Consider the following 14,543-nt stretch of genomic DNA (forward strand, 5'->3'; position numbering starts at 1 on the left):
TTCCTATAGAACATCTCCATGAGAATGAGATTTCAGAATCTTCATTCTGAATTATCTTTCTCTTCCCACCTGACACTCTTCCACCCATAAAAAATAATAATAAGGAAGCCCTGATGCATTCTGGAAAGTGAAATTAATGCTGAGTTGAAGGGAGAATAAAACTTTGAGTCAGGCAGTGAATTGTTAGAGAAAAGTAAAGGAAGCTCGTGCCTGTATTAATAAACTTTGAATTCATCCTGTGAAAGATGAGCCATCTTTTTAAGTATAGAAGTGATATGGTCAATCTTGTATTTTGATAAATCAGTTGGTAGCTTTATAAAAGATAGATTTGGAGGTGACAAAATTTGGAGACCAGTGGACAGATTAGGAAGTTGTGTGGATGATACAGGCAACGATAATGGTGATGTGCACTAAGGAAATCACATAGGGTGAGGATGTAGAATGAGGTGTAGTTGAAGACATGTTGATTCAAGCTGCTGACATTGACTTTCAGATACATGTGAGGCCTTTGGATATACTGATAATGGACCCTCTGGGCTAGAGGTACAGATTTGTGAGTCATTAGCCCACACTTTTCGAATACGTCATGGTAATAAAAGTGACTGGAAGTGAGAGAGCAGAGTGAATAGAGAAGACAGGCTAAACTGAGATCTGCTAACTTAAGTGAGAGGCAGCAATAAAACTTTACAACAGTTAATTTTCTCAAGGAATAACCATAGAGGAATCATGGTACTGGTTGCTTCTTGGAAGGATGGATTTAAGGGACCACATAGAGGTCTCAATAAGAAGGCTCTTGTTAAAGAAATAAGGGGAGTTTGAACTAGAATAGCAGCAGACAGCTAGTCAGGAAAAGAGAATGAAGAAGGTTTGAGAAATATATCAGGGAAAATGAGCCATCTAGCCGAGATAATCAGGTGAATAGTGGAAAGAGACCATGGGGATGAAGCTCAGAAGTGTGGATTGCAGGTACAAGTCAGGAAACTGTTTTGTTGGTGATTAAAACCATCTGAGTGGATGATAGCTGATGAGATGGGTAGTGGACTAAGGATGGAACCTCAGGGAGCAATTTTATTGGCGAGATGGAAGAGAACGTACCAACAAAACCGAGAACTCAGGTAATGGGAAGAAGTGACAACAGCTAGAGATAATTTATATAAGTGGGGGTTCCAAAATGAATGACTCCCGTATAGTGACCTGAGAGTGAGCCAGCGTGCTCTGTTTTCTGTCAATCATGCCATGTGACCCACCCTGTAATGTGACAAGCCCTGTCTCTACACAGTACTGGAACTGATACATTATTGGAAGAGCTTTTCCAAAGTCTTCAGGAAGGCGGATGGATTCAGGATTATCATATAACAATCAGTAGCCTTCCTCCAAATAGACACTAAATAGACAACATATCTCATTTGGATTTTCTAACATTTCTCATTTGTATTTTGTAATAGCTATAGAACCTGTTACATGCTAACATAAAAGACATATTTAACACTGTTTCCTGAGTGAGAACATTCCTCTCCCTCCCAGTCCCACCCCTAATATAATTTTGGTTCTTAGAAGGATTTTTATGGAACTTGACAAGCTAACCTACTTCTAAAATTCATATAGAAGGGAAAATTTACAGGAAATCTTAGGAAGAGGGGCAGGCACACAGACATATTTACCTTAGTAATTAGCAAACCATACTATAAAGCTACAATAAGTAAAACAGTCTATTCACAATAACTGTAGAGGAAACAAATGCACATGTATTTAGAAATTTAATATGTCATGAAGGTAGAGTTATAAATTAGTACGCAGAGGATGCACTAGCCAATGAATGCTGCAGAGAAAATTGGCTCTCATTTGGATTAATTGAAGTCATAAGGCTGCCAGCAGAAATTGCAAAATCAAGTTGACCAAAATAAAACTACCTCCCACTATGTTAACTTGTTATCCAAATACGGTATCTAGTTAATTTGCATTTAAGGCACATGTTTGTTTTTATTTATTAATCTGAAAGCTGAAGGTTTTCCTATGTAAGTCAGAAAATCCATAAGTCATAAACAAAGAGATGGATGTGGGTGATTACACCCCCATTTAATAGAATAGATGCCCAGTTGATAAATGTGCATAAAAAACAATTCTGTTTTCTAATGACTTCTTCGATTGTAAGGTAGGAAAAACCGCTTTCTCTGATTACTTCTTAAAGATTTTTGTTTCTTAATTTCTGTCAAAGCCCAATTTTAGTTCCTTGAACAACAGTTCCTCTAATTCAGGTCCACCAGCCACTTGAGCTACTTGCAGCATATTTGGCAGTTCCACATCCTCCTCCAGGGCGGCTGTGACTGCCTCTGTGTACGGACAGGCCAGCACTGTGAGCAGCTCGGCCTTTGGTCATGCTGGATCCAGTACATCTCAGTTTTTGGTGTTTTCTAAAGAAAGAAAGCCAGCAACCACATCTAGCACGGGTACAGCTGTTACCCCATGTGTCTCTGGTGCAGGAGTCTGCAGTATTAATACCGCAAGGTCTGGTTTCAACTTTGGAGCTACAGCCACATCTAGCGCAGGCATAGTAAAAAGAAAAAACATACCAGGCATGTTGTGCTTGGATTGCCTTTAATTATAAGTCCATCAACTCTAGGAAATAATGCAGCAAGTTATCACAAAGCAGCATGGATGCCATTAGGTCATCCATACCACAATGTTGGAGTTATTTGCCATGTGGTACAATGTACAATTTTGTTCAAGTTTAATATAATTAACTGTTGGAAGCAGGTTTTCTAACCTCAGCAAGAATGTTACCTTTCGTTTTTCCAAGAATTGTTTTTCAAATGTAAGTTGTAAGTAACCAGACACTGGGTACTTTCATTAGACATTAGATCTCATTATGTAGTATATTCATGATTACAACATTAGCTGATTCCTGCTATGTGTTAAATTTCAGATAAGAGGTCAGCTGTTTTCTTAGATATATTCCATTATCATAAAATTTTGAATGCAAGGGTCGGGAGTCTTGTTAATAGAAGGTTTTGTTTATATGGAGTTTGTTTTATTAAGCAATGGCAGAGAGAATTGTATTCCTACAATTCCTAGAATCATCACTCAAAGCTGGTGGCATTTGTTCCACAAAGTAAGAGTCTGAAAGGAAGCTTGAAATTTGCTTCTGAGTTTATGGATATTTCTTAAGGATTATCTCATTTTAGCTGTCATGGAGATTTAAGTGTTTCTTTGGGCCTCTAGGATCCTCCTTTGTATTTGGCATTGGACCTTCAGCACCATTTGCTAATCTAGCATTTAGTGTGAACCAGACGCCAACATTTGGACAAAGTCAAGCTGCCTGCCAGTGGAATCCCCCAGGCTTTGGATGTCTATCATCTTATAGAGTATTATTTTCTTCTGGTACTCAGTCCGCACCACCTGCTCTTGGGGGAACATCAAGCAGTGGCCACCCACCCGTGTTTGGACAACAGCCTGGTCAACCTGCATTTGGCCTTGGAACAGCTCCTAATTCCAGTGAGTGTGTAGCAGTGATGTGGTTTGTATCCGTACTCAGGTTTGTATGCCTCATGTACAATTTTATTCTTTGAATTTTGAAACCATTCACTTTTTTTTGTTGTTGTCTCTTGTACTTGGCACAAGAGCGAGATATGTGTTTAGTCTTACCTATAAACCACAATCACAACTTTGACACAACTGTAAGCATTTTTAAGGTATTAAAGTATTTGTTTAAAATGTAGTTGTTTCTTAACTCTAATTTAGGTCCTGGATTCATTCCATCCCACTTCTCCCCACCTGACTTTGGGGCGCTCTAGCCTAGATTTCCACTATAGTGTTTTCTGATCCTCTCTGTTATTGGATTTACCTGTGGCATTTACTCCCCAGTTCTAATTCTTGTGCTGGGACAGTCCAGCCGCATTGTCTCTTGACACTTTCTATGTGATGTACTAGCCTTTTCACTTGTGTCTTTTGATCTGAGGTGCGTCTCATATACACAGCACATATATGGTCATTCCCAGGGAAGGTTTCATGACGAGGTAGACATTATTTGCTTTAGCAAAGGCTGTGATACATATTAATATGGTTACCCAGCTGCCTGTGGAGAGCTAGTCTACAAGTCTGCTTGTGTGGTGTCAGAGTGGAAACATGAAGTATATAGAAGCAGTATCTGTTAAACTGCATATGGGTTCTTTGAATTAAGCATTCACATACATTCACGTGCTTAACAATCCATCAAACTCTTTCATTCCCTTGGTAGCATCTATCCTGTTTCATCAAATCAATGATTTCTTGGCTTATTATATACACCATTATTTTAGGTATTATTAAGAAAAAATACTTTCAATTAAACTATATCATATCAGTAATTTTAAGACACAACACAGTTTCAGAGGTATTAATATATGAGGGGGTATAACATGCATCATAGAATTGATAGCGTACAATCATTAAGTGCCCATAGGATTAAAGGTGCATTGGGGAAGTATACGTGAATTCCTAAAGCAGTTGGAGTTTGGGCTTTGGAAGTTACCCAGGTCAGTTTATTATGTTTAACTTTCATATTGGAACAAAATGGAATTTTGCTCTTATTCCTAAGGAAGATAGTGAATTCTATATATAAAGAAGAGATTACCCACTTCTGAGATCTCTGCTCCTGAGTGCCACCATTTCTTCCCTTAAGTTGAGGGTCACTATTTTGGTCCAGCACCCCAAGGACAGCTGTGGAAGGGGGTGGGAGTGCCAGCATTAGCAAAACAAAGAGCTGACTGAACTAGGAAGCAGCTCTGTGGAGGATAAGATCATCCTTACCCATAACTTTTCTTACAAACCAAACACCCATTTGTTTAAAAGGTTTTAACTTCCTCTGCGCTGATCTTCAAGCAGAATCTGCATTGCTGGCCGATATCAGCTTTTCGGTCCCTCTTCTAACAAGTCCAGGAGGGACTCGGGCCAGAAGTCCACAGGATTATTCTCCATCCTGGGACTGTGCTCCCAAACCTAAATGTGCACTAAACTCCCGGGGGTGTCTGTCAGGGAGGTGCCTCTTCACATTTCCATTCCCAGCTTCACTGCCTGAGACACCTAAGATTTCGCTTCACTTCGAGTAAAAGTGGGATGGGGTTAGAAAGAGGGGCAACCACCCCACTCATTTCATTGCCTGAGCTATTGAGAACCCAACAAACAGGAAGAAAACTTGGTTTTTGCTTTTTTGTAAGTCTCCAGAATAGTGTGTCCCTGCCAATGATCTTTCATAAAAGGTGAAATTTATAATAGAAAAGTATTTGTTGCATTAGAGTAAGGTGTAATTATGGTGATTTATTTAGAAATTTCTTTAGTGTTTTTGTTATTTTGGTTTTAGTAAGTTTTTTGACTCTGTTACAGTGTGAAAACTTTTTAAACAGTAAAGTTTGAGTTTTGTTCTCACCCTGATATAAGTTAGCATGTGGGCCCAGAAATAATAAGTTTTTACTTAAACTTTGGGTCTTGCTGTGCTTTACTTTTCCTAGAAGCTTCTCCTGGGGGCCAGCTTTCTCCCTTGTACAGTGTCATTTCCAGGACTGGATTCCATAATATACCAGTTCCTGTGGGTCCCTTTAGGAAGAGCCCCAGGGTGGGGACCCGCAGTCATTCTGAGAATGGTCTCTGGGGGTGGGGGGGCGGACAGGAGCTTGAACTCACTGGCCTCTGCATTCCAGGGAAGCAGAACCACGACCACTCCGTGAAAGGCAGCCAGCACTCTATCCACAGGACCCAGCACCTTTCTGCCAGGTCGCCCTGAGACAGCACCAGTCTCATCTTTCAAACATGCTGCAGCCCAGCAGGACCTCAGACCAGTGTGCAGATGCCATGTGCTTCCTGGGCCGCCTCCTTTCCCCCCCTGAGCAAGAAGTAGCAAGGTGCATTGTCACCTCGGTAAATCTACAGCTTCTGATTTTTCCAGAAAGCCATAGAACCAAAAATCCTAGATTAATGAAATTGCGGTATTTTTCTTTTCCCTTATAATAAACCCCATTGTGTAGAAACCTCCACAGATTCAAACAAACTTACACAGTTTTCATCAGTTCCTACTGTAGAATCTGGAGTCGATGCCCTAGTTTGTGTTTTTAATAAATAATATATGTTGTGTATATGAAAAATGTGTCTATACTATGTCCTTTCGGAGACAGACAAGACTGTGCATTAAAATGAAGATAAAAGTGCTTCGTAGAAAATCATAAAGTACTGGATTTTGTTACAGAGCAAGCCTGGTAGGGCGCCAATGGGGAGAAGCAGAGCATCAGCCTAGGCAGACTCAGATTCTCTCTCAAGCTGTCTTAGCTTTTAAACTAATGTCTTATTCATCACCCAAGACCAAGACATGGGGACTGATCGTCTCTTACAGATCAGGAACAATCCTCGACACAGGTAAGAAACTCTGAATCTCTGTGTCTCTTCTCTCATTCCCTTTCCTGATTCCTCCCTTGTCCTTCCATTGCCATCTCACAGGAACCACCTTTATATCATAGAGCCATTGACTCCACACTGTGGCTTATAACACAATGACCTCCAGGCTTTGCTGTGAACATGTAAATGAAGGCTTTTAGAATTAAGAAAACTCTTCTCATTCAATAAAACATGGCTCTCAAGATTACTTACCATGTTTCCCTGAAAATAAGACCTAGCCAGACAAAATGCATCTTTTGGAGCAAAAATTAATATTAAACCCGGTATTATATCATATTTTATATTGTATTTTATATTATATTTTATATTATATATTATATTATATTATATTATATTATATTATATTATATTATATTATATTAATTATTATATTATATTATATTAATTATTATATTATATTATATTATATTATATTATATTATATTATATAAATATTATAGTATATTATTGACCTGGTCTTATATTATAGTAAAATAAGACCAGGTCTTATATTAATTTTTGCTCCAAAAGACACATTAGAGCTGATTGTCCTGCTAGGTCTTATTTTGGGGGAAACATGGTATTACTTTGATGAGGACTGAAAGCCAACCTGTGTTCAAGACAGCACCAACAACCCCTCGAAGGCATAAGGTATGCCAGTGGCACAGAGGACAATGAGAGGGTAACATGATTTCTAGGCAGGAAAGATACATCTGTTTAATATTAACTAATATCCCCATTGCGTTGTTATGTGTTTAACAGTGTAAAAGGTTTTATATTGTTTGTCTCCCAAAATAATTTTAACAACCTTTTTAAGTAGATACTGACATTACAGCCATTTTATAGTTGCGGAAATTGAGTCTTAATGAGGTTAATGATTTGTGAGGGTCACAAAGACCGGAAAATGGTGGAGCTGAGCTTCAAATCTGGGAAGACTGTCTCAATCAGACTTTTTCAGTCTCAAAGTCTTGTTCAGAAAAACTATATAGAGGTTGCCACCACTGTTCTTGACTCTTAGCTGTTTGTATTTCCAGCAGAGAAGGGAAAAGTGTAGGCAGTGGCATTCTTCCTTTCTCTTAGCTCAGATACTTTGCTGTCTTTACTTCCTCTTCCTTCATTTGGTGCTCTCCAGCCTTTAAGGATATTAAACGTAGCTATTAACTAAAGGTTGGAGCATCCCTGATACGGACTCTGTAAAGAGATAAGTTAGATCATTCTTTTTCAAAAAACTTAAAATAATGGTTATTCTAGTTAAAAATGAGGTAAGAATAATAGGGACCGTAACTCCCCACTCATTAAGTGTGAGCTGTGCAATAACTTTATTTTAAAGAATATGGGAAGGGGGAGAAAAGAGAAACTTTGTAGAGGAGAACACTGAGAAATACCACATCCAGATGATCAAGATCAACATCAGCAATGATAAATCATGTTGATGGTCTGTACCCTTGACATGATATGATGAAAATGGCACTTTACCTCTGTGGTCTTCCTCCCATAATTCCACAATGCCAGTCTAATCATGAGAGGAACTTCAGACAAATTCCTATGAAGGGGCACCCTATACTATACCTTACTATATTACTTAAAACTGTCAGACATCAAAAACAAGTAAAGTTTGAGATACTGTCATGACCAACAGGAGCCTAAGGAGACACAACTAAATGTAACGTAATGTGATAACCTAGATGTGATTCTGGAACAGAAAAGCAAATTGTGTTTAAAAAATTACACATATATGTATATACACACACACACACGACTCATGTGTGTATAAATATATGTATATACATATGTGTATATACATATATATGTATGTCAAGTCTGACAAGTATGTATACAAGGTCTGACAAGTTCACAAACTCATCCTAGAAAAAGTACTGTGTACCCTATTACTGAATATCACTGCGGTCACCTTCAAAGGACACCCCGTGGGAAGCGATGCACTGGCACCAGCACCTCGTCCACCCTTCAAAGCAATTTTGAAACTCTTTTCTGGAATGACCATCAGAGTTCTCATCGTATTACCCTTGATGTCCTAAATGTCATCAAAATGTCTTCCTTTCAATATTCCCTTTATCTTCAGGTAAAGAAGTCATTGAGGGCCAGATCAGGTGAGTAGGGAGGGTGTTCCAATACACTTATTTGTTTACTGACTAAAAACTCCCTCACAGACAGTGCCATGTGAGCTGGTGCATTGTCGTGACGCAAGAGCCATGAATTTTTGGCAAAAAGTTCAGGTTGTCTAACTTTTTCACGCAGCCTTTTCAGCACTTCCAAATAGTAAACTTGGATAACTGTTTGTCCAGTTGGTACAAATTCATAATGAGTGATCCCTCTGATGTCAAAAAAATTAGCAACATAGGTGCAACATGTTCATGAACTTAATTTTCTGACCTCGTGTACACACACACATATATACACACATATATTCTATTTCATATATATGTTCCATCATATATATTCCATTTAGCAAAACTTCTGAGAGCCTAGTATGTACTGGGCACTGCAGTAAGCAATGGGAGTACTGTGCTGAATAATGTAGACATTGGTCCTGCCCTCATAGAGTAGATACTTTGGCAAGGAAGGTAACAAATAAATATAAATATGATACATAATAGATGATACATACATATATAAATACATACATACATACATACATACATACACACAATTATTTATACCATTTACAAGTGGTACAAAGGGGAAGTATAGTGTATTGTGATCATGAACAAGAAGCCAATCTAATCTGAGGAATTATCAAAGGCTTTTTGTAAGGAATTTATGTTTGAGTTAAGACCTAAAGTATAATTAGGCATTGGCCTGGTGAAGAGAAGACAACTGGAGTCCAGATGGGGAGACCAGTTTTAAAGATCTCAGAATAACTAAGAAGATAAGATTTGAGTTAGGTAAGTTAAAGGAAGAATGGAAGTGATGTGTTGGAGATACATTTTTAAATGACTATTAGAATGTGTGGGATGAATATGAGCTTAAGGGGTTGGGTTTATGGCTAATGCCCTTAAGGCTGATGTGAGGAATACAGAGGAAAGAACATCTTTGAGAGATAAAATGATTGATGGATTCTTTTGGACAGGTACTCAATAAAGGTATACTTCTTTTCTCTCAGAGAGAAATTTTATGCCCCTACATTGCTTCAATTCCACCGTTCTCTTCCTCCATTTCTTCCATCTTCTTTTTCTATGCTGTAAAAAAAAAGACCACTTACTAAAAGGTTTAAGATGGCAGAATAGGCAAACACTCCGCCTGCCACCTCCTATGATCACATTAAATTACAACTAAATTGTACAATAGTCAACCTCAAGAGTCATTTGAAGACTAGCTGAACAGAACCCCTATAATTAAGGATATAAAGAAGAGGTCAAATCAAGACTGGTAGGAGGGGCTGAGACACAAAACTGGCTGAGTCTAAACCCACAGGTTATGGTTGAGCACTGGGAGGGGACAGCGGTGGAGGTCCACCCTGAAGATTGAGGTGTCCCAACCCCACACCAGGCTCCCCAGCCCAGGGGTCCTGAGCCGGCAAGAGGAGTCCTCATAACATCTGGCAGTGAAAATCAGCAAGGATTCCATCCATCCATCCTGGCAAAACTGAAGGCAGATGGAAACCCAGATGTCCTTTTAAAGGGCCCGTGCACATTCTCGCAAGCGCTCATGCTGGGCTCCAGCAGAGAAGCGGCAACTCAAGAGTTGCCAGAGACATACAAGGAAATACTGAGTTGTATGACTCAGGGCAATGGCTAGAGGAAAGGCTGCCATTATACCTGTGTGGAACTCACCTCAAGTAAAACCTACAGGAGGATACCAACTTGACTCTGTTGAATCCTTCCCTACAGTGCCAAATCTGAGAACACATTGGTCTGATAAAATTTGTACACATGCGTGAACCACCTTGGTGACTGCCTGGAACCTTGCCCCGCCCAACTCAGGCGGCATCAGTGGGACACTCTCAATACCAGGTCAGTGAGCCCAGCCTGCACACTGAAGGAAGCTCTTTCAGTGGTTAAGCCTTCCTGGTAGCTGACAGATGGCAACAGGCCTAGCGGGGCTTTGGGCCTTTTGCTGTGCTTCCCCAGGCCCAATACTGGTGGGATCAGTTCACTGCGAGATCACCTCAACATGCCTCCAGGTCCAGCACAGGCAGCAAACAACTGCATATAGCTTTGTAGCTCCTACAAGGTAGCCCCAGGCCCATCTCAGGCAGACTAAAATTGGCCTGCATGAGAGTCCCTCGTAAGAGGCACCAGAAACAACACACCCAGAGGCTGGCCTCAGAACACACTAGAACACAACTCGCTTAGCCCCACAAGTGGGACACCCAAATAGTGGTCTCAATGAGCACAAGGGCCTGCTTGGTCTAATCAGCCTTCACACCATAGCTCATACACTGTTGGTGTAGCCAATCCTCACAGCCAGTCAGCTGAGAGTCAATCCCAACCCCTGATGTGCCAAAAGCACTCAAGGCTCAACTGAAACAAGAGAATACACACAATACACAAGGGACACTCCTGTAACACATGCACAGGTGATCAGGTAGACTGCACCACTGGACAACTTGAAACACCTACATAAGACGACCTTACAAAGACTGAGATACAGGACATAGAAGCAAACACAGAAAGGAAGCCAGAATTAGGAAACAAAGAAAAATGTCCCAAATAAAAGAACAGGAGGAAGCTCTAGAAGCAGAACTAAATGAAATGGAGACAACACCGACCAGAAAAAGAGTTTAAAACACAGGTTATAAGAATGCTTCAGTGAGAACTTCAACAAAGAAGATAAGTATAAAGAAGGACAGTCTGAAATAATACAATAATAGATATGAACAACAACAACAAAAACACTAGAAGGAATCAGTAGCAGATTTGAGGAAGCAGAGGATTGAATCAGCGATGTAGAAGACAAGGTAGCAGAAAAGACGCAATCAGAACAACAAAATGAATAAAGAATGTTAAAAACTAAGATAGCTTATGGGGCATCTGGGACAACATTCAGCATAACAACATTGATATCATAGGAGTACCAGGAAAAGAGAGGGAGCAAGACATCAAGAACCTATTTGAAGAAATAATGATGGAAAACTTCCCTAACCTGGAGAAGGAAAGAGACATGCAAGGCTAGGAAGTGGAGTCAGTACCACACAAGATGAAACCAAACATGCCCACCAAAACACATTATAATTTAAATGGAAAAGTTTAAACACAAGGAAAGAATCCTAAAACCAGCAAGAAAAGGCAACTAGTTTCCTCCAAGGGAACCCCCATAAGACTGTCAGCTAATTTCTCAACAAAAAATTGCTGACCAGAAGGGAACAGCAGGAAATGTTCAAACTGATGAGAAGCAAGGATCTACAACCAAGACTACACAGAAAGCTATCATTCAAAATTAACGTAGAGATATAGAGCTTGCCAGACAAGAAAAAGCTAAAGGAATTCATTACCACTACACCAGTATTACAAATGTTAAAGAGACTTCAAGAAAGAAGGAGAAGGAGAAGGAGAAGGAGAAGGAGAAGGAGAAGGAGAAGGAGAAGGAGAAGGAGAAGGAGAAGGAGAAGGAGAAGGAGAAGGAGAAGGAGAAGGAGAAGGAGAAGGAGAAGGAGAAGGAGAAGGAGAAGGAGAAGGAGAAGGAGAAGGAGAAGGAGAAACAAACAAAGTAAAGATCAAAATTATAAATCATAAAATGGCAATCTATGTCACTATCAATGATCACTTTAAATATAAATGGTAAATAAATCAATTAAAAAATAGAGGGAAGTAAATGGATAAGAAAACAAGACCCTTACATATGCTGTCTACAATAGACCAACCTCAGATCAAAAGACACAATAAACTGAAAGTAAAGGGAAGGAAAAAGATATTCCACATGAGTGAAAATGGAAAAACAGCTGGGGTAAAGATATTTATTTCAGACAAGATAGACTTTAAAACAAAGGTTGTAATAAAAGACAATGAAGAACATTACCTAATGATAAAGGAATCAATCCAATAAGGGGACATAAACCTAGTGAACATCTATGCACCCTACATAAGAGCACCTAAATATTTAAAACACATATTGACCAGCATAAAGGTAGACATAGACAGTAATACAATCAGAATAGGGGACTTGAACACCACATTGTCACCGATGGACAGATCTCTGAGACAGAAAATCAACAAGAAAACAGCATCTCTAAATGACACACTAGACCAGATGGATTTACTTGATATTTTTAGAGTATTTTATCCCAAAGCAGTAGAATATACATTCTTTTCAGGTGCACATGGAACATTTTTCAAGATAGACCACAAAATAAGTTTCAATATTTCAAAACAATTGAAATCATATCAAGTGACTTCTCTGACCACAGTGGTATGAAACTAGAAGTTAATTCCAGATTTAGGTTTTCCACGTTGGACAAGTGCGGCGCGGCTGGCGGCGCGCGTCCCTTCCCGCGCTCGCTAGGCCCCGGCCTGGCCCCTGCGCCGGGGTGCGCGCCCGCGCGTCCGGCCCGCGCCCAAGGCCGCCGAGCGCTGGCCCGGCCCGCCAGCGCCCGGTCCCGGGGCCCAGGCGGTGAGGCTCGCAGATGTAGCGGCGCGGGGCTGGCCGGAGAGGGGGCGCCGGCGGGCGGGAGCTTTGCATTTTGCAGCGCTGGGCTCCGAGGGGGCGGGGGCTGGAGGAAGCGGAAAGCCGCGCCGAGTTGCCGGGGACCTTGATGAACCATGTTGAGCCCTGCCAACGGGGAGCAGATCCACCTGGTGAACTATGTGGAAGACTACCTGGACTCCATTGAGTCTCTGCCTTTCGACCTACAGAGAAACGTCTCGCTAATGCGGGAGATCGACACGAAATACCAAGAAATCCTGAAGGAACTGGATGAGTATTACGAGAAATTTAAACGTGAGACGGATGGCACCCAGAAGAGGAGAGTGTTGCACTGCATTCAGAGAGCCCTGATTCGGAGCCAGGAGCTGGGCGATGAGAAGATCCAGATTGTGAGTCAGATGGTAGAGTTGGTGGAGAACCGGACCAGGCAGGTGGACAGTCACGTGGAACTCTTTGAGGCACATCAAGAGGTCAATGATACCACTGGCCACAGTGGCAAAGCTGGCCAGGATAATTCCAAGAATGAGACAATCACGCAGGCAGAAAAACCCAATAACAAGAGGTCCCGGCGGCAGCGCAACAACGAAAATCGGGAGAATGCAGCTAATAATAATCACGACCACGATGACATCACCTCAGGAACGCCTAAGGAAAAGAAAGCAAAGGCCTCTAAGAAGAAGAAACGCTCCAAGGCCAAAGCAGAGAGGGAAGCATCTCCCGCAGACCTTCCCATCGACCCAAAGGAGCCAACGTACTGTCTGTGCAATCAGGTCTCCTATGGAGAAATGATCGGCTGTGACAATGATGAGTGCCCAATCGAGTGGTTCCACTTCTCCTGTGTAGGACTGAATCAGAAACCAAAGGGCAAGTGGTACTGTCCCAAATGTCAAGGGGAGAATGAGAAAACCATGGACAAAGCCCTGGAGAAATCCAAAAAGGAGAGGGCTTATAACAGGTAGTTGGTGGACCTCGCTGAACAGTGAGGAGAACTAAGCCAGTGTATTTATTACATCACCACCTTTGGTGAGGCATGAGGACTGTACAATGTATATTTTTAAAGAATGTTAGAAAAGGAGCCATTTCTTTTGTAGGGATGGCAGTGATTCTCTTTGCCTTTTGTTTTCATTGGTACATGTGTAATAAGAAAGTGGTCTGTGGATCAACAACATTTTAGAAATTACAAATATAGGTTTGAATTTAAAAAAAAAGAGAGAGAAAAAAAAGAAATTAATTCCAAAAGTAAAACAGTGAAAAATACACAAACACAAGGAATAACATGCTACTAAACAATGAAGAGGTTAACAATGAGAACAAGGAAGAAATCAAAATATACCTTAAGACAAATGAAAATGAAAGGACACTGACAAAAATCTGTGGGACCCAGCAAAAGCAGACCTAAGAGGGCCAACTGTAGCCACGAAGGCTTACCTCAAGAAACAAGAAAAATCTCAAATAAAGAATCTAACTTTACATCTATGGGAACTGGAATAGGAACAGCAAACAAAGTCCAAAGTGAGTAGAAGGAAGGAAATAATAAAGAT

General features: G+C 40.6%; 1 protein-coding gene across 1 annotated transcript; it reads left to right on the plus strand.

The window, feature by feature from the left end:
- The first annotated feature begins 13,019 nt into the window (after positions 1-13,019).
- Positions 13,020-14,221, plus strand: LOC141572140 (inhibitor of growth protein 1). The gene has a single exon (XM_074335178.2). It carries the CDS (start codon positions 13,119-13,121, stop codon positions 13,959-13,961), a length of 843 nt encoding a protein of 280 aa, XP_074191279.2. The 5' UTR covers positions 13,020-13,118; the 3' UTR covers positions 13,962-14,221.
- The last annotated feature ends 322 nt before the right edge of the window (positions 14,222-14,543 follow it).

Source organism: Rhinolophus sinicus, chromosome 14, assembly GCF_057876585.1.
Source record: "Rhinolophus sinicus isolate RSI-liver-muscle chromosome 14, RSI-T2T, whole genome shotgun sequence".
NCBI classification, from domain to species: domain Eukaryota; kingdom Metazoa; phylum Chordata; class Mammalia; order Chiroptera; family Rhinolophidae; genus Rhinolophus; species Rhinolophus sinicus.

Excerpts from the sequence above, each read along its gene's own strand:
- LOC141572140 (XM_074335178.2), top strand. The coding sequence starts at position 13,119 with ATGTTGAGCCCTGCCAACGGGGAGCAGATCCACCTGGTGAACTATGTG.